This window comes from Meles meles, chromosome 20, assembly GCF_922984935.1.
Source record: "Meles meles chromosome 20, mMelMel3.1 paternal haplotype, whole genome shotgun sequence".
Lineage (NCBI taxonomy): Eukaryota > Metazoa > Chordata > Mammalia > Carnivora > Mustelidae > Meles > Meles meles.
Window position 1 is genome coordinate 12233063 of NC_060085.1, and position 26831 is coordinate 12259893.

Consider the following 26831-nt stretch of genomic DNA (forward strand, 5'->3'; position numbering starts at 1 on the left):
TAAAAAAAAAAGGGGGGGGGTGCCTGGGTGGCTCAGTGGGTTAAGCCGCTGCCTTCGGCTCAGGTCATGATCTCAGGGTCTTGGGATCGAGTCCCGCATCGGGCTCTCTGCTCAGCAGGGAGCCTGCTTCTCTCTCTCTCTCTGCCTGCCTCTCTATCTACTTGTGATCTCTGTCAAATAAATAAATAAAATCTTTAAAAAAAAAAAAAAGGAAGTGATTAAAAAAAAAGTTTGAACATGGAAAGAAATTGCACATGTTGCACATGGAATAAAACTCAGGAAGAAGGAATCTGGAGGTCAAAGAATGGTAGTAGGAGCACTCATATATTGTTCATCATTTGGTCTAGAAGCAAGGCCCATGTGCCTATGTGATGATTCCATGCCTATGTTGATTTTTATTTTTTTATTTTTTATTCTTTAAGGTTTTTTATTCATTTATTTGGCAGAGAGACTCAGTGAGAGAGAGAACACAAGCAGGCTTCCCACTGAGCAGGGAGCCCAATGCAGGGCTCGATCCCAGGACCCTGGGATCATGACCTCAGCCAAAGGCAGAGGATTAACCAACCAAGCCACCCAGGTGTCCCACTATGTTGATTTTTAAAACAGGAAAATAGACTGAAGTTCTTAGGGAAATAAAACCGTGAAGAAAAGCAGTCACCAGTGGTTGTCTGAGAGGGTGACCAGGAAGGGATGAGGGGGTGGGTGGGCATAGCCAATATTTTAATGCGCTTAAAAAAAAAAAAAGCATGAGATCTACCGTCTTAGTTTTTTAAGTGTATGTTATAGAGAACTATAAGTACAATGTTGTAGAGCAGGTCTCTAGAGCTTTTTTCATCTTACGTGAATGAACAGCATTCCACTTCTTACTGCATTAGCTTTGTAATTCCACTATACCCTTGCTTGATGAATATTTTGTGTTTCAATTTTTATTTTATTTCATTTTGGAGAAAGAAAGTGTGCATGTGCACCAGTGGGGGGAGGGGCAGAGGGAGAGAGAGAATCTTTTTTTTTTTTTTTTAATATTTTATTTATTTGACAGAGAGAAACCACAACTAGGCAGAGAGGCAGGCAGAGAGAGAGGAGGAAGCAGGCTGCCCGTGGAGCAGAGAGCCTGATGTGGGGCTCGATCCCAGGACCCTGGGATCATGACCTGAGCCGAAGGCAGAGGCTTTAACCCACTGAGCCACCCAGGTGCCCCTGTGTTTCCATTTTTTAAGAAAGAATGTCATATGTAAAGAAAACTGCCTGAGCAAGAAAAGTAAATAGAAAACGCAAATGAGGGGCGCCTGGGTGGCTCAGTGGGTTAAGCCGCTGCCTTCAGCTCAGGTCATGATCTCGGGGTCCTGGGATCGAGTCCCGCATCGGGCTCTCTGCTCGGCAGGGAGCCTGCTTCCCTCTCTCTCTCTCTGCCTGCCTCTCTATCTACTTGTGATCTCTCTCTATCAAATAAATAAATAAATAATCTTTAAAAAAAAAAAAAAGAAAAGAAAGAAAACGCAAATGATGCAGTTGCAATGTACAAATTTTTTTTTTTTTAAGATTCTATTTATTTATTTGACAGAGAAAGAGACAGTGAGAGAGGGAACACAAGCAGGGAAAGTGGGAGAAGGAAAAGCATGCTCTCCGCTGAGCAGGGAGCCCAATGTAGGGCTTGATCCCAGAACCCTGGGACCATGACCCGAGCTGAAGGCAGACGCTTAACGACTGAACCACCCAGGTGCCCTTTAATGTACAGACTTCTGAATGTCTGGCCAGGAAATGAGCCGCATTGTAAGATACCTTCTCGTTTAAGACTCACACAGGAGGCTGGTGATTCCGATAAAATTCTGGTCATGAGCCCCTGACATCCCATGAGTTCAAGGCCCTGTGGAATCATGGCATCAGAACAAGTGGCAGTGAGCCAAGTGAACCTGCTCCAGCTGCTAAAAATATTCTCTTTGGCATTTGCTGAGTAAGGAACATTTCTTGCCTTGACCGATTCTCACCATTGTTGAAAACAGGCTATTGTGGGGAAGGATGCCTGATGAAACTTATTTTAGCAGGGACTCCATGAGTAGGCCTGTTTTTAAAGCTTTGTACGAATAGCCTGCTCTCATCAGTGTAAGTACATGTCAAGACTGAAAGCCTGCAATCTTTTTTGTTCCTTTCATCAAAAAAAAAAAAAAATAGGTTGATGAAGCAGGCACTTGGAATCTAATATAAGAAGAACGTCTATAGGGGCATCTGGGTGACTCAGTTGGTTAAGCGTCTCCCTTTGGCTCAGGTCATGATCTCAGGGTCCTGGGATTGAGCCCCGCATCGGGCTCTCTGCTCAGCAGGGAATTTGCTTCCTCCTCTCTCTCTGCCTGCCTCTTTGACTACTTGTAATCTCTGTCTATCAAATAAATAAATAAAATCTTTAAAAAAATAAAAATATAATTAAAAAAGGATTTTTCAAAACTTTTTTTAAGTTAATTAGTTGAAATTAATGAAAAACGATCCCAGGGTCCTCAAATCGCATCCCACGTTGGGCTCCCTGCTCAGTGGGGAGTCTGCTTCTCCCTTTCCCTCTGCAGCTGTCTCTTTCTCTGTCAAATAAATAAATAAAATTTTCTAAAAGGTAGAAGTTAGACACTGAGAACAACATAGCACTACGTACAGAAATTAAAGTATACCTAAATAAGTGGAAAGACATCAGTGTTCATGAATTAGAAAACTTAATAGTGTTCCCCGAAGTGACCAATAGATTCAATGTAATCCCTATCAGAATACAGCTGGCTTCTTTGTAGAAACTGATAAGCTGATTCTTACATAAATATGAAAACTCAAGGGACCCAGAATAACCAAAACAATCTTGAAAAAGAGGAAGAAAGTTGGAGGATTCACAGTTCCTGATTCCAAATCAGTGTACAGAGCTCCCGTGTGATATTGGCATAAGGATAGTTGTATAGAATAAAAGAATCAAATTGAGTGGCCAGAAGTAAATCCTGGTAGCTATAGTCAACTGCCCTTCGACAAGGGTGCCAAGACCATTCAGCAGAAAGAACAACGTCTTTGGGGCACCTGGATGGCTCAGTTGTTGGGCATGTGCCTTTGGCTCAGGTCATGATCCTGGGGTTCTGGGATCGAGTCTCGCATCTGGCTCCCTGCTCGTCAGGGAACCTGTTTCTCCTTTTGCTTCTGCCTCTCCCCTGCTTGTTCTTTTTCTCTCTCTCTCTCAAATAAATAAATAAAATTTAAAAAAAAAAAGAAAGAAGGAATAGCGTCTTTAACGAATGGTGCTGGGACAACTAGATATTCACATGGAACGCAGTGAAGTTGGACCCTTATATCACGCCATACACAAAAATTAACACAAAAGGGATCATAGGCCTAAATGCAACAGCTAAAACCATAAAACTCTTTAAAAAAAAAGATTTTACTTATTTATATAGCAAAGAGAGAGCTCAAGTGGAGCGGCAGGCAGAGGGAGAGGGAAAAACAGACTCCCTGCCTGATGCAGGGCTTGATCTCAGGACCCTGAGATCATGACCTGGGCCAAAAGCAGATGCTTAACTGATTGAGCCACTCAGGTGCCCCTAAAACCATGAACTCTTAGAAGAAAATGTAGGGGTACATCCTAGTGGCCTTAGATTTAACAAAGCTTTTTACATATATAAGATGCTCTTAAGTGTCTGTTTTCAGTTCAAGTCATGATCCCAGAGTCCTGGGATCAACCCCCACATGGGGCTCCTACCCAGCTGGGATTCTGCTTTTCCCTATCCCTCTGACCCTCTCCACTGTTGTGCTCCCACCCTCTGTCAAATAAATACATAAAATCTTTAAAAAAAAAAAAAAGATGCCAAAATACAAGCAACAAGAGAAAAATATGTATATAAATTGGACTTGATGGGAAAGAAAACATTTGCACCAAAGGGCACTACTAAGAGAATGAAGAGTCCAGAATGGGAAAAAAAAATTGCAATCATATCTGATAGGTGTCTCTAGTATCCAGAATATATAAAGAACTCCTACGATTAACAAAAAGACAACGCAATTAAAAAAATAAGCAAAGAGTGCCTCATGGCTGGCTCTGCCCATTTTAAGAATCCCACTTTTTTTTTTTTTAAGATTCTATTTATTGATTTGAGAGAGCAAGTGAGAGAGAGTAGAGAGACACAGAGAGAAGGAGCAGAGGGAGGGACAGAGGGAGAGGGAGAAGCAGACTCCCTGCTGAGCAAGGAGCCTGGGACTCCAGGATCATGACCTGAGCCAAAGCCAGATGCTCAACTGACCAGAGAAACCCAGGCACCCCAGATTTTTAAGATTTTATTAATTTATTTGACAGAGTGCACACAAGCAGGGGGAGTGAGAGAGGGCGAAGCATTCCTTCATGGGAGCCCCACACGGGGCTGGATCCCAGAACTCTGGGATCATGACCTGAGCTGAAAGCAGATGCTTAACCAATGAGCCACCCAGGTGCCCCCCAGCAAGTGTCCCACTCTTAATTTCAGCTCAGGTCATGATCTCAGAGTTCTGAGATCAAGACCTGCATCAGACTCCACATGTGGGATTCTCATTCTCCCTCTGCCCCTCCCGGCAAGCCTCTCTCTCTCTCTCTCTCACACACACACACATCAGGCAAAGAATTTGAATAGGCATTTTTCCAAATGTAAACAAATGATCAACAAGCCCATGAAGGAATGTCCATTAGTAGTCATCAGGAAATGCAAATCAGGGTCGCCAAGGTGGCTCAGTGGGTTAAGCCTCTCTGCCTTCCGGGAGCCCCACGTCAGGCTCCCTGCCCAGCGGGGAGCCTGCTTCCCCCTCTCTCTCTGCTTGCCTCTCTGCCTACTTGTGATTTCTCTGTCAAATAAATAAATAAAATCTTTTTAAAAAAAGTGCAAATCAAAACTAATGAGATACCACTTCACACCTACTAGGATGGCCGGAAGTGGGGGGAAAATGGAAGTATCAGTAAGGATGCGAAGAAATAGCAACTCTTGTACACTTCTGATGGAAATGTAAAATGGTATGGCTATTGTGGTGGAAAAAATGTGGTGGTTCCTTGGAAAATTAAAGAATTACTATATAATTCCACTCCTAGGTGTATATCCCAAAGAATTAAAAACAAGTACACAGATACCTATTCAAGGGTGTTCCTAGCAGCACTATTCAAAATAGTCATAAATGTGGGAACTCAAATCTCTCTTGTTGGATGACTGGATAAACAGATGGGGTAATATACATGCAGTAGAGTACTATTCAGCCATGCAACGGAATGATGTACTGATCCAGGCTCCAGCACAGAGGAACCTCCAAAACAGGCTTTGTGAAAGAAGCCATGGTCACGTAGTGTATGGTTCCCTCTGCATGGAACGTCCAGACCAAATAAATCCAAGACACAAAGCAGATTACTGGTTGTCAGAGGATGGCGGAGGGAGGAATGGGGTTAGTGCCAATGGGGGCGTGCAGTTTCCTTTTAGGGTGAGGAAAATGTCTGAGAACCAGTTGCAGATGGTGAGTGTACCAGATGCTGCTGCATTGTCCGCTTTAAAATGGTTAATGGAGGGGCATCTGGGTGGCTCAGTGGGTTAAGCCTCTGCCTTCCGCTCAGGTTATGGTCTCAGGGTCCTGGGATCAAGTCCCCCATCTGACTCCCTGCTCGGCGGGGAGCCTGCTTCCCCTCCTTCCCCGCTCTCTGCCTGTCTGTCTGCCTGCTTGTGATCTGTCAAATAAATAAATAAAATCTTAAAAAAAAGAAAAGATAAAGTGGCTGAATACTTTTTTTTAAACATTTTATTTATTTGACACAGTGTGTACACGTACCCACTTATGCATGCTCCCTGCTCCTGCTGAGCAGGGAGCCCGATGTAGGGCTCGGTCCCAGGACCCTGAGATTATGAGCTGAGCTGAAGGCAGAGGCTTGAACTGAGCCACCCAGGTGCCCTGCCCAATATTTTCACCATGACCCAAGAGTCATCAGTATTAAATCGGTATAAAGCCACACCGTGTTTTCTATACCCATTTATGAAGTGCTCTAAGGATACTACTTCCAAAAAGTGCTGAATGGCTCTTCTACTGTTGGTTCTGAGGTCACTGTGCCTAATCACTACTGGCCACACTTGGAGTGAGCAAGACCCTCTTTCAGCCAAGTTGTTGAGCAGTGGAAATGGTTTCTTATGGTCCAAAATTTAATTGGAGAGGACTTAATAATATTGATAATGCATTTTTTGTTTTTTTAAGAGGAGAAGGAACAGAGGGGAAGAGAGAGAGAGAATATGAATCCCAAGCAGGCTCCATGCCCAGTGAGGAGCCCAAGGCTGGGCTCAATCTCACGACCCGGGATCGTGACCTGAGCCGAAATCAGGTCAGATCGTGACCTGAGTCCTGTGTTGGGCTTCCCCTGCTCTGCAGGGAGCCTGGTTCTCCCCCTCTCTCTGCCTACCACTCCCCTTGTGTTCTAATAAATAAATAAAATCTTAAAAAAAAAAATTAGGACACTTAATTGACTGAGCTACTCAGGTACCCCACACTATGCATTTACTTTTTTTTTGTGATCTCTACATGTAATGACTGTGCCTCTCAAACTTGTGACCCTGAGATCAACAGCCGCATGTTCTTCCAACCGAACAAGCCAGGTGCCCCTGATATTCCTCTGGAATGAGTACTTTGCTCATTACACTGTGGTATTTCCCCTTTAGCAACTGAATTAGTTTCATAAAAACCCCAGTGAAATCACACAGGTCCACAATAGGATTACATGAAGCTGACATCAGGCTGCCATTTCTGAGATATTTTGGCTTGGGAATAGCAGGGATTGCCAAATCCTATAAACATTTTTTTTTTTTTTTTAAGATTTTTTACTTGAGAGAGAGTGTGGGAACAGGAAGTGGGAAAGGGAAAAAGCAGACTGCCCCCTGAACAGGGAGCCCGACCCAGGACCTGATCATGACCTGAGCTGAAGGCAGCTGCTTAACGGAGTCACCCAGATGCCCCACCTGCTAAAACCTTCTTAAAAAAAAAAAAAAAGGGGGGGGGTCTAAGTTCAGGGTCATTGGTGTCTCACACACCTGTGCATTAATTTGGGTTTCCTGCACATCTTCAGATGACCCTGAAAGCTACTTACACTTCCCCTCAGGTTTCTGGTCGACCAATGGGAAACGACTAAAGTGAGGGGCCCACAGGTTATTCCTGTCCCCTCAGGAGACAGAAGGGCATCCCTTAGTGCAATCCAAGTACTTAGTCCCATCTTGGGGAATGAGGACCTGTTTTAAGCCAAGCTTAGAAGTAAAATGATTTGGGCGCCTGGGTGGCTCAGTGGGTTAAGCCGCTGCCTTCGGCTCAGGTCATGATCTCGGGGTCCTGGGATCAAGTCCCGCATCGGGCTCTCTGCTCAGCAGGGACCTGCTTCCCTCTCTCTCTGCCTGCCTATCTACTTGTGATCTCCGTCAAATAAATAAATAAAATATTAAAAAAAAATGATTTGTGTCCTTTCACACTGGGCGAGAGGGGAAGAACTATGCTGAAATTTAGATTGGGTTAAGGCTAGGCCTCGGATTTACGAGAGACAAAAGAGCAGTGTCAGAGTTCTGTTACCCTTTCTGAGACTCCTGACGTTCAATGTCACCAAACTTTTTGCCTCAAGAAACTTCAAAGGGACCCACAACCTGTGGGTAAGGCACACCAATGTAACAGTAGTGACGGTTAACAGTAGTGACGACGGGCACAGACAATTCAGAGACACCGTTTTCTTGCTTACTGAGCAATTTATTTCTTTTATTTGTTTCTAATTCTTATACTGACTTTTCAGAAATATTCATCTCACATTTCCAGTAAAGGTCCTTGAGAGCAGGGCCTCTTACTTTTATCATGAATGAGCACCTGGTACGCAGCAGATGCTCATGGAGGCTCCTACCATCTCGCCAGTTCCCTCTGGCCAATGCTTCCCCAGGGAGATCGTTAAGGGTTTGCAGGGAAAACACCCAGCAGCAGCATTTCCAGAGGAAAGTATCTTCCACTTCTTTTGAGTATATGAAAGTGTGACTGTTGCTTGCTGTCCTTTAACACGTGCCAGCTTTCCTTTCCCACAGATTCAGAAACCTCTAAAGGAATAGTATTTATCTGAAATGTGTTTATTTCACTATATTCATTTCTTACAGATAGCATCTATCTATGGCAATTTATATATTTTCCATTCATGGGAGTGATACTAAGTTTTCTTTGCTTTTAAATATACTTAAGGAGTAGTAACTCAATTTAAAAGAAAAACAGAAAGAAAAACCCTGAAATAACAGAGGAGAAACACAAATGAGGTTAAAAAAAAAAAAAAAGAGGAAAATAAAAAAGACAAACACAAAAACCCTCCAAAGTACAGAGTGATTCACAAGAGACTACAGAGATTGGGAGAATAATGCCCTAGCCAAACGTCCTCATTCTGGAGGGGCTGGTGGGCGGGCGTCTGAGGGCGCAGGTCCACCAAATTCATGAGGCCTTCGAGCAGAGCTCATGGATGTGCCAGAACCAACGTCGTGTTCACAAGATCCCGCTACATCTTGTGAGGATCACACACCACACACAGTGTGCTACCGACGCAGGTCAAAAACTGAAGCCAAAGCCAAGTCTTAAAATTAAAAAAAAAAAAAAAAAAAAAAAATCCTGTATAAAGCAAGATACATCCCAGTATTAAGCTGCTCTCAGAAAAAAAATAAAATAAAAAGGGCATTCAGCCAGCTGCTGTATTTAACAAGCAAAATATCATCAAAATCTACCGAACTTTTATTATTCCAACTGCCGTGTAGAGACTTCACAGCCACGGGGAATGTACAACTTCTGCAGCCCTCGAATTGAGGCAGAAAGCCATACAACTCTAGAACACAAGCCGTGAGGTACACTTTTTTGAAGCAAATGGCTGGGTCTCTTCACCAAAGTTTCCAGCATGTTCCAGAAACACACACCCTAGTTCTGCTTACAAAAAAAAGGAGAAAAGAGCAACACGTGATCAAACACATCCCTGGTAACAGGGAGGAGGGTCACTCTGTGGGAGGGACATCTTTGGGGTCCGCATCAGTCTGTTCAGCTTCGGCTTCTGCGACAGCCGGGGCCGGAGTCACGACCCTCACGGGGCTTTCCGCCTCTGCTGCGGCCACCTGCATGTCCCCTCCGGCCTCAGCGGCTTCACCTCCTGCCTCCGCTTCAGCGCTGCCCTTCTCGGAGGCCACGCCACATGGTGCCTCCACTCCCACCAGCTGTTCGGAGTGGGGACCGCAAGCGGCTTGGGCCGCGTCCGTGGGGCCTTCCCCTTGGGCCAGCGCGTCACTGCCTCCTGGAGCCGGCGCTCCTTCCCCATCTACTGCTCTCACTGCTGCCGTAATGACCTCAGCCAATACCTCCGCGGCCACCTCCTCGGGTGTCTCCTCCTTCTCCTCACCTCCTAAATTGTCATCTCCTTCGATTTCTGGATCGACAGCTTCGCTGGTGAAAGGGTCTTCACCCTAGCCAGGAAGAGCAGTAAGTCAGGACAGAGGGAGACTGAAGGGGGCCCAGGGTGCCGTGTTTTTATGCTGAACAGCCAACAAGAGAAACACTTCCCACTACAGCCGGGGAGTGCGCCCAACAGGTGCTCAGCTCCAGATTCAGAAAAGGCTTCTTAGAAAAGCCTCACTGCAACCATTTTGCACCTTTTGTCTTTTAACTTTTATTTTCTTATTTAGTTCGCTAGGACTAGAGCAGAATGGGGAAGGCAGATTTAGGGGCTATTCTTGTTTTGCATACTAGTAATTTTAATATTCACAATGGGTTTTTTAAAGATGTACTTCTCCCTCATTCAAAAGCTTTTAATATATTTTAGAATGATTTACAAATATTATTTTAAAGACTTTTAATTATTTAACAAAGAGAGAGAGGGACACCTGGGTGGTCAGTTGGTTAAGTGTCTGCCTTCGGCTCAGGTCATGATCCCAGGGTCCTGGGATCAAGCCCCGAGTCAGACTCCCCTGCTCAGTGGGGAACCTGCTTCTCCCTCAGCTGATGCTCTCCCTGCTTTTCTTCCCTCTCTTGCTGTGTCTCTCTGACAAATAAGTAAATAAAATCTTAAAAAAGAGAGAGAGAGAGAGAGAGAGAGAGAGAGCAAGCATGTGAGAGAGCAAGCATAGGAGGGAGGGGCAAGAAAAGCAGCGGACTCCCCGCTGAGCAGGGAGCCTGACACAGGGCTCCATCCCAGCACCCTGGGATCGTGACCTGAGCTAAAGGCAGACACTTAACTGACTAGTGAGCCACCCAGGTGCCCCTATTTACAAATATTTAATACAACTGCCCCCGTTTTACACTTCTTATTCAAGCATATAATGTGAAGAAAAGTTCAAAAAAACTTAGGATTTCTTAACCCAATTGAAACAAAAAAGACTATTTTAAATTTTAATGTCATTTAAGTACACAGCCTTGGTTATACAGATGCCCCATTTTGTAGGTAAGGAGACTCAGCAAGCTGCCCAAGGCCACATAACCACTGAACACCAGTCAGGACGGAATCCAAATCGGACTCTCAAAAGCCAAAATTCAGCTAAAACTGTCTCTAGTTTAGGAAATGTAAACATCATTAGCAGATCAAGAAATGGATTTTAAAAATACAGTATTTAGGGGCACCTGGCTGGCTCAGTCAGGGGAACACATGACTCTTGACCTCAGGGTCAGGAGTTCAAGCCCCACACTGGGTGTAGAGGTTACTTAGGAAAAAAAAATCAGGGTGCCTGGGTGGCTCAGTTGGTTAAACATCTGCCTTCGGCTTGGGTCGTGATTCCAGGGTCCTGGGATCAAGTCCCGCACTGGGCTCCCTGCTCAGCGGGGAGCCTGCTTCTCCCTCTCCCACTCCCCCTGCTTGTGTTCCCTCTCTTGCCGTCTCTCTGTCAAATAAATAAAATCTCAAAAAAAGAAAAAAAATCTTTAAAATAAAATACAAACAAAAGCACTGACCAGCCACCATTCTTACAATTGTTATTTAGATTCTATGCCTTTAATAGCTGGCAAAAAGAGAAGAATTTAAGAACGGAGAGGCTAGCAAACAGGTCCTTGTAGTCAGGCTGTGCTGGTGCTTAACTCTGCACCCCCCACGCTGAAGTCGGGGGTGACGTGTTTAGCAAATGGGCTTCCCAAGGAGGAAGCAGGGGCTGTCCCAGCTGGGCTTCGCTCCAGGGCACCCTGTCTGGCCTCTACTATTCTGCTCCCATCACTAAGGCTCAGTATTGTGGCAGCACTGGCCCTTCCTCCCCCTTGCGCTCTTGGCTCATGGACAGCTGCTTCGGCTGCAAAACCTCTTTCTGGCTTCTTTCCTGGACAAGCATCATTTAACCTGGATTTCCCTGTGAGCACCTCAGCATCCCTTACTCAGTATTTCGCAGATATTCGAGGTTTCTTATGGTGAGCCCGCACCACCAGAGAGACCAATCAAGCAGGATCACATCCCAGACCCTGGGCAAGCGCGGAGGTGCAGGAAACCCGGCCCGAAACATTCCTGCACCTGGCTGTACTTCCCAAGACTCAGAAATACGAAATACTGTGCTCTGGATGCAGCTCCACACTTGCAGGTTCATCCTGCACTCCAGAAGCTTCTCCTGTCCGCAGCACTCCTAAGCACCAACCTTGAGATATTTTTCCAGCATCTTCACTATGTGTCTGTTGTTCAAAACACTCTTAGCCACATGGAGACTGGTCTTCTTGAACTGTTCAGCAGCCAACTGTAAATGGAACCAAAGGAGAACTTTTACACATGGTGTACACAGAGGGGGGCGAGAAAAACTAGCCAGGCTCCCCTGAGTTGCCCTGGGGTCAGCCTGAGACAGGATGAGGACTACCATCTCTCTTCACTGTGGCAAGTCCTCTGATGCCAAACTCCAGTAATGAGAGAAAGGTGGCCCTGGAGGGATACTGGAACTGAGAACATGAGGCAATGAAGAAAAGTCTGATAAAAGATAAGAGCACAGGGACACCACAGACGTCCAGGTCCCATGTGCATGAGCAAGGACAGAATGAGGACACCTGCAGACAGACAGGTGCTGTGTGGGCTTGGTGTAGCAGAAGGGCAAGTTTTTCCTTTCAGTTTTCTGAGTTACAGTGACAAATTCAGCCACAGAAGTAGAAATGCTGCAATTATTTGGCTGTTTTAGAGCTCGACCCATTCAAATGATAACCCCTTGTTGTTACGATGCTCTCCGGATAATCTTTCATAAACTAGCAGATTCTAAGGCAGGAATAAGGACAGGCATTAAACCAGGGCTCAGCAAGCCAGAGGCTATGGGCCAAATGTGGCCACGCCCATGCTTTACATCTGGACTGACTGTTTTTGCCCACCAGCAGCAGCCTTGAGGTAGTAGAGACCCTGGGGCCTGCAAAGCCAAAGTCTGTATTTGACTCTTTATAAAAACAACAAAAAACAAAACAAAACAACTAAAACCAGCTCCTGGATGGCTAAGTTGGTTAAGCAACTGCCTTCGGCTCAGGTCATGATTCCAGAGTCTCGGGATCCAGTCCCACATCTGGCTCCCTGCTCCACGGGGAGTCTGTCTCTTCCTTTGACCTTTTCCCCTCTCATGGTCTCTCTCAAATAAATAAATAAAATCTTTTAAAATACACACACACACACACACACACACACACACACACACACAAAACCCCTGCTAATACCAAACTACACATTTAGTCTTGGGCCCCATCAGCTAAGTAGGACCAAGTCAGTTCTTAACTGTGAGTCCCCTAGACCACTGTGCTCTGAACAGCCCTCAGCCTCTGCTTCCAGGAAACTCAGTTTGTCAGCAACTGGGAAACACTTGTGTGGTTTAAAGGGAACATTCTCAACCAGGAGAATTTTAGCTACCCTAAGTCAACCCTAAGCAACACGTTTTTTTCACATTTTAGTAGAAACTGGGATGCCTTTTATGAGCACCGATGACACCACAGACTCGGCGTACTCCGTCAAGACCGCCTGAAGATGCAAGCATTCCCTGCAAGACACAGAAGGCCCTGCGCCCCACGCCTGGCAGCCTGTAGGTCCCAACCTGGCCCGGCCCCGGGAGAGGACTCACCCTGCGGTTGTGATTGTGGTCCACTGAGTGCAGGTGCCGCTGGAGGAGCTGATGCTGCGCGGGGATCAGCATGTCACAAGCCAGGCAGTGAGCGGCCTCTATCTTCTTGAAAAAGTGCTCCTGGCCAATCCCTGTAGATAGAACCCAAGTCTGGTGCGATCTGGGAGAGCTGGCAAGTGATGCTCTCCTCCTGCCCCCAGCAGGGCCCCCCCATGCTCCTGGCAGTCCTGAAGGACCAGATTAGGACAGCATCTGTGGGGCCATCACCTGCCCTCCAGCACGCGTGTGTGGACAGAAGCCCTTCACCTGGGAATCTTCAACTTTTTTCATCCTTCTTGTCATTTTTTTTTTCACACAAAGAAGAAGAAAACACCAGAGGGCTTCCTATCCGTCCAATAAGCTGCCAGCAGCCCTGTGACATTCATCAGGACATGCTCACAAGGTTCTTTCCATCGCTAGGTGTCCCACCCGAGGATCCTCCCATCACATTCTCAGCAGCCCTGCGCTGGGCTGGCTCTACACCCTGCCTCATGTCTTAGCAGCACATGGAATAGCGCGCCCCAGCATCACAACTCACCTTTGAAAGGATCTGGCTTGGGTTTTGTGCTTTCCTTGTCCATCAACTCCTGACGCCGCTTCTCAATTTTCTTGTTCCTGTTTACGATGTACTCCTAGAGGAGATGTCACCGAATGAAACGAGGACAGCATGGTGTGTGTGCCTCTCTCAGCTACACCAGAGGCAGTCCACCAAGGTGGCTACCAAGCCCCCGGCAGAGGACAGCTCTGTCTCAGCTACCCCACAGATGGGAAGATGCCTGCCCGAGCAGCTCTGTGGGCGCAACTCATGGGAACTACAATGGTTGGAGTGCTCAGCTGTCTCCCCTGACTGGGAACTTGTATGCTGTTACTCTGAAATGCCCAGGCCTCTTATTTCCCTTCCCTTTCTTTCTCTGTGAGGGATCGATTCCTGGAGAACCATCAGGAAACAGTGATAGAGGCCAAGTGTGCTTTACCTGGAGGAATTCCACCGTCTTGTCAGGGAGTTTGGTACTGATAAATCTCAGTGTCTCTTTGTGAAATTTGCTTTGTAGATGCTTCTGGATTTCTTCATCTTCAAAGCTACGAAACTTGCACACAGAACAGGCAAACTGAATCCTGGAGAAAAGGCGAAAAGAATGATGACATAGAAAAAAAAAAAAAGAATGATGACATAACAATAATCAGTTCATCTTTGGTCAGAATGGAAATGGAAACGGGGAAGCAATTTACCAAGACTTCTGACTTTGTGTGGGGCATCAGAGTAGCAGATGCCCCAAGTCTCCCTATCCTGAGAATGCGGGTGCAATCTTGCAAGTGTTTTAGGAAAATGATTCATGCACCACACCAGTCTTTTTGGCCCAAGGGCCCACAAGAGAACACCCTAAGATGGATACTTTCCAAACCATGGACTCCCTGAAGGCCCTAGACCACTGCTTGGGGAGGAGGGGATGCGGGTGTAGTACCTAACTCTGTGACTTCTTTCTGCACCATCAGGATAACACATGGGAACCTCATTTTAGTGTGAGGGAGAATTTCCTGAAGACCTTCCACGATCTAAAACTCACAAAACCCAAGAACAATTTTCCCATGGGACTTAACATTAAGACCTATTATTATCAAATTCTACAGCTAAAAACCATAACCTTTGTTGTATACTTTAGAAACCTCACAAATGTAATCATGCTATATAGCAAGGGGAGAACAGCCAACAAAGCCCTATGTCCACACAGTGGGGCGCTGCTTCCCTCTGCTCTGCCCAGGCAGCTTTGGTGTATCTGGGCTAATAGCATAGGCCCTGTGGCACTCAGGATTCCACATCTACCAACTCAGACTTCTGCCAGCACCCAATGCCTGGCTACTGACCTCCACACAAGGCACAAGACACCTGGTTTTGCATACACTCTCGACAGAGAAGTGATTTTTTTCTTTCCCTAAAGATTTTGTTTATTTGAGAGACAGAAAGTGAGCAACAGAGACAACACAAGCTGGGGGAGAGACAGAGGGAGAGGGAGAAGCAGGCTCCCCACCAAGCAGGGAGCCCGATGCGGGGCTTGATTCCAGGACTCTGGGATCACAACTCAAGCTGAAGGCAAAAGAGATGCTCAACCGACTGAGCCACTCAGGCACGCCCCTCGACAGAAGAATGAAGGAAAAGCTCTAGGGCCCTATTAGTGCGAAGGGGTATCAGGAAGCTATCAAAGAAGTGTGGGGTTCCTGCTTCATCTTTACCTCCCCTGTAACAATCTCTCCAAATCTCTTTGAGGACTTTCTGTCCCTAGGGTGGAGTCTAAAGATTCTTTCTGAAAAAGTCATCTCAGTTCTCTTGGGACATGAAAATAATCTGATCTAGCCATCATGTATTCATCTGCTTGAAAACAAGCATTTTGATGGATTTCTGTTTAACACTCAGAAGATCCTACCTTCTAGTTCCTGGATTTCTGGCTCTACTGTTGGCTCTTTTTTAAAAACATTTTTTTAGAAAAAAAGATTTATTTATTTGCTTGACAGAGAGAGAGACATCACAAGTAGGCAGAGAGGTAGCAGAGAGAGAGAGGAGGGGGGTTCCCTGCTGAGCAGAGAGCCCAGATGTGAGGCTCAATCCCAGGACTCTGAGATCACGACCTGAGCTGAAGGCAGAGGGTTAACCCACTGAGCCACCCAGGCGCCCCAACTGTTGGCTCTTTTGCATTTATTTCCACAGAAAAAGCACCACCCCCTTTGAGCCTTAAGGGCAAGGATCCCCCCTTACGTCAGAAGGAGAGCCTGTGTGTAGAGAAAAACCACAAGTGGTCAAGGCCTGAGCAACCGAGGGCTCCCACGGCCACCAGCAGTTTACATCTCTAGCCAGTAGTCACCTGATGACTGGAGAGACAGAGAGGCACATGGTGTGATCACACCAACAGCCTTCGCACTTTTGCAATTCTTTTTCTGTTTCGAGACAAAATCTGTAAGGTACTATCCAAGCATACGTAACTGCCATGTTGAACTCTGGAGGTGGTCTAGATTTGGATAAGACACCCAAAGCACCTTCTAAGCAGTTCTGCTGAATGAAGTTCACCTCTCTGGAATGACACATACAAACCAAGGGGCAAGGAAACTCCCTGGAGGGGAGCAGAGAGCAAGAGAGCCCCCTGCTGGACACATGCGGGCCACAGAGACCCACTGGCAAGAACAGAATGCCATCTGTTTCCCCAGTTTTGTCTCCTCTCCACCTAACTGGGATTTCCTGACAGCCTCCAGAGGCAGATCAAACCGAGCTGCTCCTGCACTGTGGAGTGAAGACAGCTCCAGAGAACCCTGATAGTGCTCAGCTTCCGGCCAACCTCCCACTCTGCCTGCCTCCTCACCTGTCGGCCGCTCGGTCTCGCATCCGGTCTCTCCTCCTTTGCTTTTCTCTTCTCTTCTTTACTTCATCATCCTCATCGTCCTTCTCTCCTGCAACAGATAAGTTCCTTCGAGACGCCTTGAGGAGCCCACAGAGGAGCTGAGCACCAGGGCCTTGATGGGGTGTGGGGGCCACAGCATGGCCGCTATGCCCCAGTACCTGCCGCTGCCTCCACACAGGGCAGGGTCAGGACACCCTGAGGTACCAATAGTCTGTCAAAGGCTCCCAACAGGGATGCGCCTTTGATGAGAACCCTTGGGAGTTCCCAGGGATTCACCTTACTGCCCCCCCATGGCCTGATAAGGCTGGGATGGGCCAAAGACCCAGTCCGCCCATCGCACTCATACCATGGCCCACCTGCTCTCTTGCCCTTTCATATCCTGCTTTTCCAATCCAGTGCCCTACCATTGGGTCTTCTCCCAAAGTCACTTAAGGAGAGAGAGAAGCAGTTCTTCCCAGATAAAGAGGCAGCAGCTGGAAGGCCTCAGAAAATAAAGCAAGCCACTCTACCGCCCTCCGTCCCACCTCTAGGTGGACCATGACGACTGTCCCGTCAGCCTCTTCTGAACTAGGGCCTCAGCAGGTCTGAAGTCCTTGCTGGCCCAAACTCTATCTTCCACTCACAAAAACAGTCCATCTAGGGCCTTCCCAGGGCTACGAGGGAAGCAGTCCTAGAAACAAAAGTGGGAAGAGACCAACTGGTCCTCCGTCGTCCCCTGGAGCCAGTGCAGGAGCTCCTCCGAGAGCTGTGCAGCCCAGCGTCCCAGCGTCAGGCCAGGCCAGGCCACTGTGGCTCAGGGCCAGGGCCAGACACTAAGGAAAGGTTGGATAAGCATCTGAACTGTGACCCCTACCCCTGATGCCAGTCACGAGACTGTCCCACGAAGATGGCGACCGGCGTGCGCTGCTCAGAAGCCTCTCAAAAGGGCGTGTGGGGTTTTTGGCAAGAGGTCACTGCCTGAACTATTACTGCTGTTTAACAGCAGAGTCATCCCGGGTGGGCAGCAGGACCTGTGCGCAATAAACATGTCACCTTTGCTTTAGCGTCTGCCCTGCTGCACGAGCTGCTAAACGCTGTGTGGTCCCGAGCTACAGGCATAACTGCTTCAGGACTGAGGTGCGAGGGCCTCAGCAGGGTGGCTCGGCCTGAATATACCGGAGGAGGATCTAAGCCAGGGCTTGCAGACTGATGGGAGCAGAGCCACACAGGAGGCAGCCTGGGATTCTTGGGGAAAACCAGCTACGGACAGACCCATGGGAACAGGAAAAGAAACAAGTGGTTTCTGGGTATGCTCAAGGCCACATAGTCTCAGGCTGCTTCTCCATGGCCCGTCAAAAAGGTTTAACTTTGCTCTGCTCTTGCCACTTATTTTGGACTTGCAGGTGCCCCGCAAGGGCACTGGTGAGCCTGCTGAGCAAGGGCAGTCTCTGGAGGATCCCGGGCTTGGGTGTACCTGACAGGTCTCCCCTCCCTCCACCCCCAGCTCCCAACCGGGGCAGGTGTCTAAACTCCGTCCCACACAGCAGGAGGACTGCTGCTGCCGGCATCCCCACCACAGAAGCTGAGGGCACAAGCCTGGGCTGGCAGCCGAGGAGCTATGAGGAAAGAAAGAAGCCCAGGAAAAGACAGTAGAGGGATCTGCACTGGCCAAAAGGTAACACAGAAGACGGGCTGGAGAGCGCCTTTTCTTTTCTTTCATTTCTGAGACTCTCTCTTCTCTACCACTGCAAGCTGTTACAGACACTCAGAAATGAGGTGTCCCTCCATCCCCCCGCCACAGCCTGCCATCAAGTGAGGCAAATAGATCTTTTTCCTGCAAGTGCTCTTCTAAGGACTGGAGTAAGGCCTCAGGGTGAGCACCATGGCCAAGGCCCACCCAGTGGCCAGAGCCTCTCTTCTGCCCTGAGCCACCAGTCCCTGCATCCAGGCCCCAGCCTTGCTCAGAAGGCCAGCCCGGCTGGGAGCTGAGCAGACACGGGAAAGCTCAGAGGGACACCAAGCAATGCCTACCTCTCTGCCTCCCGGGGTCGAAGAATTCATCCTCCTGAAAAAAGGAACACACAAAGTCGGACTATGAGGTGGAGTTTCCATAATTCTCCACAACCAACCTAGCACCCTGTCACCACCTGGTCACAGTGTGTCAGGACAAGTCCCAGGGCCGTGGGAGAGGCTGAGTGTGTTCTGTCACTGCTCCTGGTTGCCTTCTGAGATTCTGTAATGACCAACTGCTTTCCTAGTAAAATCACTGGCTCTTTTCTGGTTCTTTCTACAGCTAAAGAACTGCCCTTGGTAAATGTGTACCTGCGCAGTTCTGCACGTGGGAGTGCCAAGAGCCCATCCATCGCTCTATGTCAAGAAACCCTGACTGAGGGGCGCCTGGGTGGCTCAGTGGATTAAGCCGCTGCCTTCGGCTCAGGTCATGATCTCAGGGTCCTGGGATCGAGTCCCGCATCGGGCTCTCTGCTCAACAGGGAGCCTGCTTCCCCCTCTCTCTCTCTCTGCCTGCCTCTCTGCCTACTTGTGATCTCTCTCTGTCAAATAAATAAATAAAATCTTTAAAAAAAACAACAACAAAAACACAGTCCTGTCCTGACTGACAGGACGCTAGCTCCAGCACGCTTTACCAAAAAAGGGCTTTACCATGTTCCCCAGCCTTCTGTTCGTATTTACCAAAGGCTATAACAAACTAGGTGTGGATTAAAAATGATGCATCTATAACTGAAAATCGAAACATCGCCCATTTCTTAGGCATTCAGCTCAAGATTAAGTAAGTCACCAGCAGAGACACAGAGATTCCCAGACTCAAGATCTAAGCAAACCAATTAGGGAGCGAGTGAGACACATCCCCGCCCCCCGCCCCAATCTGACCATCAGAAGCACTCAGTTGAAGCCTTCACACATCCAGGTCTCCAGGCTACCCCCCGACATGGATTAGAGTTTGCAGGGGCAGCAAAGGCTCACCACCTAAGTGCTCATGTGTGGTCATGGCTCAGGGGTGGCCTTTAATGCCTATCTCCTGTGACTGGCTTTAAGGGCTGATGACAAGGAGGCAGCTGAGCAACAGCACAGGGGTAGCAGGACACAGAGTTTCAAAGCCTCAGCCCACACAGCCCGCGTGTGGCTATGCAAATCACTGACGACACAGGAATGGCCGGGGCTTTTTCAAGAAGGGAAGGATTGTCATGAGTGCAAAACTCTTAGAAACCTAGTTGCAAGTCAGGCTATTAAATCCACTCACAAAGCAAATCAATCTACCACAGAAGCTGTTCCTGCCTCTTTGGGAGAAAAAGGCTAAGTAAAGAAGAAATCTCACACTAGAGAAACCAAAAAGGGTGACTAGTGAAGACGGACTTACACCCCTGAACTCTTCATCTCCTGACCGGAAGTCAGCAGCTCCATCATCTACCAGACACAAAAGAGAGAGAAAGTCAGCCCCTTGGGAGTTGGTCCACTCCTTGTTTCACCCTCCCAGGCTCACTGTCCAGAGTGACCGTGCTTGCGCTAACTGCAGTGGGGGCCGCGGGAGTGGGTGACATGTGCCACCCTCGAGTTCAACACCTGTCCACTGTATGTATGGGCAGACAGGTAGAGCACTGAGCAGGAAACAGATTCATCCTACACCCCCCAGGGCCTACCGTTTTCAGAAAAATCTCCTTCACTATCAGCCCGGGCCAGTTTGGCATCTGGCTCATCGTAGATCTGGAACTGCTTCCGTTTTCTGCCCATGCCGTCTGGGCCACAGCGGTCAAACCCTCTTCGCCTGGGCTACAGACACAAGAATATCTGATGTACTGCTTACCCGGGCCATTAAGATACCCCAGAGAAACAAAGAATGAAGAGGTTGTAACATCAAAGAAGAGGCAGAAAAGATATTTGCAGAAAACAAAGGAAAAAAACATAGTTGAGCCATGCCCCCATCCCCAATTTCATGCCGAGCAGAAGTCAGACACAGAACGCCACGCGTTATGTGATTGCATTCACAGGAAAGGTTGGGAGAGACAGCTCTACAAAGATAGAAAGCAGATTAGTGCTTGCCAAGGCTGGAGGCGAGGATGGGGAGTGACTGCTAATGGCAGAGGTTTGCGTCTTTCCCAGCTGATGGAAATGTTATAAAATTAGATGCTGGTAAAGGCTGCACAATTCTGTACATTTTTAGTACAACTTGACCGTGCACTTAAAAATGAGTGCATCTTACAGGACACATATTTGCCTCCACCCAGCTGTTTGAAAAGAAGGCAGATTAGAACTTCCTGAGGGCTTACCCGATCCCTCATCCGGGTCTGTGACCGGCCACATCCATAGGACACCGAGTTGTCATAACCGCCGGCCCCCTGCATGCCCATCGCACCGAAGTCAGGGGCCACAGACTGGGAGAACAGGGAAGGCGGTGGCCGGCTGGGGGAGGGGCCTCCCAGGCCCCGCCCACCCACATAGTTCAGCTCTGTCCAGGGAGCAGCCAAGGGCTCTGAGGGGGCTGCCGGCGGCATGAAAGGGTCGTTGCGCATGAAGGTGCTGGGGTTGCTCCGGTCCTGGAAGCGGCCCTGGCCCTGGCCCTGGCCCCGGCCCCGCATGAAGCCATCAAGGGAGCTCCGCTCACGGGCTGGGTCTCGGCAGTCGCTGTATTGACTGCTAAAGCCACCGTTTCGGTCAGGCCCCAGGTCAAAGTCATAATCGTAGCTATAGCTGGGGCGATAAGGATGGTGCTCAGGGAGGCAAGACCTGGAGTCATAGGACTCGAACGACTGGAAGCGGAAGGAGCTGGAAAGGAAGCATAACCGTCACTATAATCCAGGTACAAGCCCAGGTCTCCTTCAGAGCCGGCTTCCCTATATTCAGAATAGCACACCATACCACCACAGAGGTCTCCTCAATGCTGAGAGGCACAACAAACAAACCCCCTTGGATGTTGCTGAATGAGGTACATGAAACCCTTGGCCACAAGGAACAAGATCTACAGGTATCTGACACAGAAATAAGAAGTCTAGCACTGGTGTAGTTTAGCTAAGCCCCATCACCCCAGACACCAATAGTCCCACCGCAATGCCTCTGCCCAACTCATCTACTCCACACTCAGGAGGGAGCTGGGGAAAAGCCCTTCCCAGAAGAGGGGGTGCCCACTGTCATCTGCACAAAGCCGGGGCTGCGGGGGGGGGGGGGGGATCCTCAGGGAAGGGTTCAGGTCCATAATCACCTCTCCCGGTCCTGCATGCCCTCCCCACCGCCGCTGCTCCCGCCCCTGCCTCCTTCCTTGGACAACATGTCCAAACGCTGGTTGATCTTGGCAATGAGGGAGTCGGAATTGTCGGTGCACGGCTCTGGGCCGTAAGAAGCCATGTGCATGGCAGGGCCCCCAGCTCCCAGGCCATCACTGGCCTTGGTGGCCTCCCATGAGGCTGGGCCATAGCTGTAGGTCGCTCCTGTGTTGACACTGGTGTTCTGTGCGCCATAGTAATTGTAGTTTTCATAACCTGCCACAGGGAGGAAGAGCCAAGCCACACAGTCAGTCTATGGCAGACACATCTGGGGAGAAGCACCCACTACCCACACAGAAGGAAGAGTGTCAAGAAACCAAGTGTCACTGGCATCACCCCACACTGTGCACATCACCTGCCAAAAGGCAGCAGGAGAAAGGCAGGGATGCAGCCTCAGCAATGAGTGGTAGGTTTCCCATGCCAGATCCGAAGTCTTGTTCCCCATCCAAAGCCAGAGGTGGCTGAGAACCCACGAGCGGCAGTGGGGGCTGCTGCTCCAGAACACAACCACAACCCTGGCCTCCAACAAGTTCTCCTTGAGAATGCTTGGACCTGCCAAGCCTTCAGGAGAGCTACGAACCCAGCTAGAATGGGAGATGGGGATGGGAAGTCCCTGTGTCCCAGCCCTTCTGGGTGGCTGACCAGAGGAACATCTTGCCCACCCACAGACACCCAGAGGGCCTACCTTGCCAGCTGGCCACACCAGTTCCGTAGGCACCTTAGAGGAAACAAAAACAGACAAGAGCTTTGTAGACAGAGTGAAAGTACCTGAAATAGCCCAGCCAACCATCCCCTCACTCCACTACCCACAGGTCCAGGGTCGCAGGTGGTAGTTTGTGGGAGGCACCCCTGGTTGTCCAATAAGGCCAGGAATGGCTGGGGCCCACCAGCTGTAAAACTCATTTCCTGTGTGGAGCACTCAGCTAAGCATAACCAAGACTTCTCTCGTAGGCAAGCCCCGTCTCCCCAAGTAGGACAAGCGGAAAGGATGCTGCAGCATTCCCAGGAAGTGTCCAGTGTGGGCCACCAGCCAAGAGGCCAGATCCCCTGGCAGAACCCTTCAAAAGTGCCAGTTCTCACTAGCAGCCGGGGCACAGGCACCATCAGCACAGACAATGTATCAGTGGAAAATCATGTCCCCGAATCAACTGAGGAAGGGGACATTATGTACCCTAGTGACATGAAGGGCCTCCTCCTTTAAAACTTGGTGATGGGTGAAAAAGTGATTCCACCACCCCCAATGGTGCTAGGGGCAAGTTCCAGACTCAGAAAACAAGGAGAGCCCTCAGCCCATGCCCTGGAACAAATGCTGGCAAAACGCAGAAAACTTCAGCACCAGGAAGGACGTTTGGGTCCTTCAAGCATAGAGAGCCTCGTGATCTGGATTCCAGAGCAGGGGCAGCAGTCAAGCCCCCACGTCACATCTAGCCCGCTGCCTGTTTTTATACAGCCAGCAAGCTAAGAATGGGTATTACTTTTTTAAATGGTTGCAGATTAAAAAAAAAAAAAAAGAATATTTCATGACATGAAATGCATTCTTTGCGTCCTTCATATACTTGTCAAAACTCACAGAACCATGCAACCAGTGAGTGTTAACTGTGGATCATAACTAACAACAGTGTATCAACACGGACTTGTTGTTGACAATAAATGTTTCCCGCTAATGCTAAATATTAATAATAAGGGAAACTTCTGGGGTGAAAAGTAGAGAGATCATATGGAATCCTGTACTATCTGCTCAATCCCATAAGTCTAAAACTATTGAAAAATAAAGTCTAGGGGTGCTTGGGTGGCTCAGTGGGTTAAAGCCTCTGCCTTGGGCTCAGGTCATGATCCCAGGGTCCTGGGATCGAGCCCCACATTGGGCTTTCTGCTCCGCGGGGAGCCTGCTTCCTCCTCTCTCTCTGCCTGCCTTTCTGCCTAGTTGTGATTTCTCTCTGTCAAATAAATAAAATATTAAAAAAAAGAAGAAAAAAAGAAAAATAAAGTCTATTAGTCATAAAAATCTTTCATTAAACCCCTGGCTATTTACTCAGAATAACCCAAATGCCTAAAATAAAGACTATCACACATGAAAATTACATGGTATGCAAATTTCAGCGCTCTTAAGTAAACATCACCGGCACACAGCCACATCTATTTCTCTATAAACATCTCTGTGACTCCTGCATTGCAGAGACTGTGTAGCTCCCAAAACTAAAACAAATTTCACTGTGTAGTCCTTTACAGAAAAGGTCTCTGGATCCGCAGGCTAGCGCCAGTCCTCCTGTCAGCCTCTCCAGGTTACAGTTCACGGTCCCTAGGTTTGTCATGATGGTACCTCAGATCAGACCTGCGGGGGTGGAATCTGTGCCTCCCCATAAGGTCTCACCTTGGGTGTTGGCAGGTCCAGCACTCCATGCCCCATAGCCTGCGAAGGGAAGAACTGTGAATTAGGATCCTATTTGTCACACTAGACAAGAGGTGCTCCTGAGGTGCTCTGAAGAGCCAAAAGTGATCGCCTTTAAGGAGAGTTCCGTGTCAGCCTCACAAGGCACCAGAACGCACACTGTCCCTCTAAAAGTTCTACAGAGCTGGTTGATTTGCACTACCACACTCCACCTGCCTGAGGTCAAAGCAGAAAAAGAGATGGGGAGAGTAGGCTTTGGGGCCCACTCTGCCGGAAGTCTGCTGAGGGACCATGACCTAAGTCTCAATTCACAACTTAGGAGAACACAGGACAAAATGCCAGGTGGCCCAGTAAGAGGACACAGTTGTGTCTGTACCCTGGGGGCGGTTTGGCTCACCAAGCAGCCCTAAGTCCCCCATAACTAAAAAACAAGGCTCAGAATTTGGAGATGACAACAGTGCCACTGTAGGCTTCACTTCTTTGTGACTTTGGACCCTCCAATGTTCCCCTGAGCCTTCAAGTTCCAGGGCTTCAGCCTGGCCTAAGGTATCCAGGTAGCACTTCTCTCTGTGGAGGCTTCCCTTGCCCCTGTGGACTCCCATGACAGCATCTGTCTGGGCCTGTCATTTCTCTGTCCCTGGAACCTCAAACAGAGCTGGCAAAGGGCAGCTATCCACACCTGTCAACAATTCCCAACATTACAGAACAGGAATATACCCTGTCTCTCTCACCAGAGCAACCCAAGCCACATGTTAAGTGTCCAAAGTGTGCTGACGCATGACAGGCACTGAGCACACATTAGTGTCCCTGAATGCCATTTAGAGATTAGAAAGCTAACACTTAAAGGTTAGGGTACTTGATCCAAAGACATGCCGCTGATGTTTGCCCTCTCCAGGCTACAGTCTCCCCATGCCACACAGCCTTCTACACGTGTGAGGTAGAAAGACCAAGCAGCAAGTCTATCAGCAAATGGCCAACTACGGGGTGCTGGTCTAAGTAGCATACGCTAATCACATAACCTCACAATGCCCCTTTAGGTGAGTAATAATTACCCTGCTATACCCAGAGGCTCAAGTGGCTGTCACTTGCCCATGATCTTGGAGCTGGAGAATGGAAGAACTGGGACCCGAACTCAGATCTAGATACCTCCTACAGCCAGAGAACAACTGTCAAGACTCAGGAAGTCCTGAGAAATAACTCTAGGTGTCAAAGCTAGGAAGGATTCAGGGAGGCCCCACCATCTAAACTGAGCCGGAAGGGTTTTGGCAAACAGGAAGTGAGGGGAATAAAACCTTTTCATGCTCAGGGTGTGTACACCTCAGACAGGATTACTGTCTGAGAGATCTGGTGGGAAGCAGGCAAAAAATTGCGAGACTCCGTCAGATTGCAGAAAAGATGGGAGAAGCCAGGGTGAGGCACCCCAGGACCCTTGAGGCAAAGCACACCGTGCACCTCAGGGCCTCTCTTGCAATTCCTGCCGCTGGATTCTCACACTGCCACCTTTCAAGATCTGTGCCTTCTCTGGTTGTTGCGGCCGAGATCAGACTGCTTGCTTCTCCAAGCTCACATACTTGGATAAGGACTGCATCTGGTCAAGTCCTATCCCACATATTCCAAAGTTCGACTGCTCCCTCCGGGCAAACCTGACTTCCAGCACGGAGTAAACGCCTCCGAGGAACCTCTGATTCTGGACACTGAGACCCGGCCGCTAGAGAAGATCCGTCCTGCCGCAGGCCCCAAGGCCCAAGGGGCACACTCCCTCTTTCACAGCTCTCAACCACCTCCAGGCCACCCCCCTCCGCCCCCAACGCACATCACGTTTCCAACTTTGCACAGAAAGACACCCAACACCTGACCCCGAAGTCTTGTCCCTAGGCCAGCACGAGTCCTGCACAGGGCAGGAGTCCGCCGAGACTGACCCCTGCAGAGACCGCGCTCAAAACCACTGCGCTGCACCGCGGGACTGGAGGTTAAAGGTCCGACGCTGCGCCGCCCGGACAGCTTCCGGGACCCGCGCGACCGACCACGTGCACCGCGCGCAGGCCCCCGCGAAGCCCCACAGCCCGGAGACAGGCAGCCCAACTCCCTCGGGCTCCAACCGCGGACCCCGCGCCCCACGAGCTCTCGCTGTGGCTCCGCCCCCGAGCGCCGCCATTTTGTGGTCTTCCAAAGAGGAAGGCGGGCCTCCGAGCGGCGGGTCCACCGGCTCAGCTTCGCTGGGGCTGAGGGGTAGAAACGGCCAGGACAGCCCAAGGCGCCCCCCGAAGCCCGCCGCAGCGTCTGCCCGCCGAACCCCGCCCGCCTCCTCAAGCCTAGCCGACCAATCCGCACGAAGCGCCCCGGGAGCGACGGCTCCTAGGTCCAATGAGCAGCCCGCGCGCGCGCGCCCCGGCCTCCTCTTCGCGGGTCGGGCTGGAGTAACCGCGCTACGGCGTAGGCCCGAGTCCGCGGCCCTCTACGCAGCCGTAGCTGCGTTGCCGAGGGAACACCCGTCTGCCTCCACCCCGTACTGAGCAACCCCGACGAACCTCCGTAACCCTGCTCCATGTCTTCAGCTCGGCCCGCCAGCAGCCCCTTTTTCTAGGCTGCCACAGAACGCATGCGCTCAACACATCTTCCGCCGACCGCTACTGGAAGACCAGACGCATACGTCACTCTTTCCGCACACCACCATTGGCTGGCTTTCACTGCGCACCCGCCCCTGTCGCCCCAGCGGGCCTTCCGGTTGCTT

At 49.3% G+C, this 26831-nt stretch overlaps 1 protein-coding gene across 1 annotated transcript; it reads right to left on the minus strand.

Moving 5' to 3' along the window:
- Positions 1-8720: 8720 nt before the first annotated feature.
- AKAP8 (A-kinase anchoring protein 8) lies at positions 8721-26766 on the minus strand. The gene is made up of 14 exons (XM_045990528.1): positions 26629-26766; positions 24083-24121; positions 22397-22429; positions 21651-21927; positions 20722-21217; positions 20095-20224; positions 19815-19861; positions 18470-18503; positions 16421-16508; positions 14048-14189; positions 13612-13705; positions 13035-13165; positions 11595-11690; positions 8721-9452 (listed from the first exon to the last, which is right to left on the minus strand). The coding sequence occupies exons 1-14, from the start codon at positions 26645-26647 to the stop codon at positions 8991-8993; spliced, it is 2088 nt and encodes a 695-aa protein (XP_045846484.1). The 5' UTR covers positions 26648-26766; the 3' UTR covers positions 8721-8990.
- Positions 26767-26831: the final 65 nt, after the last annotated feature.

What these genes read in the sequence shown, in the direction of transcription:
- AKAP8 (XM_045990528.1), bottom strand. An exon ending in AGACCCGGATGAGGGATCGG is followed by an intron (nt 20,225 to 20,721) that starts GTAAGCCCTCAG and finishes TTGTGTCTGTAG; the next exon opens with CCCAGGCGAAGAGGGTTTGA. An exon ending in GAGATGAAGAGTTCAGGGGT is followed by an intron (nt 18,504 to 19,814) that starts GTAAGTCCGTCT and finishes TCCTTTTTTCAG; the next exon opens with GAGGATGAATTCTTCGACCC.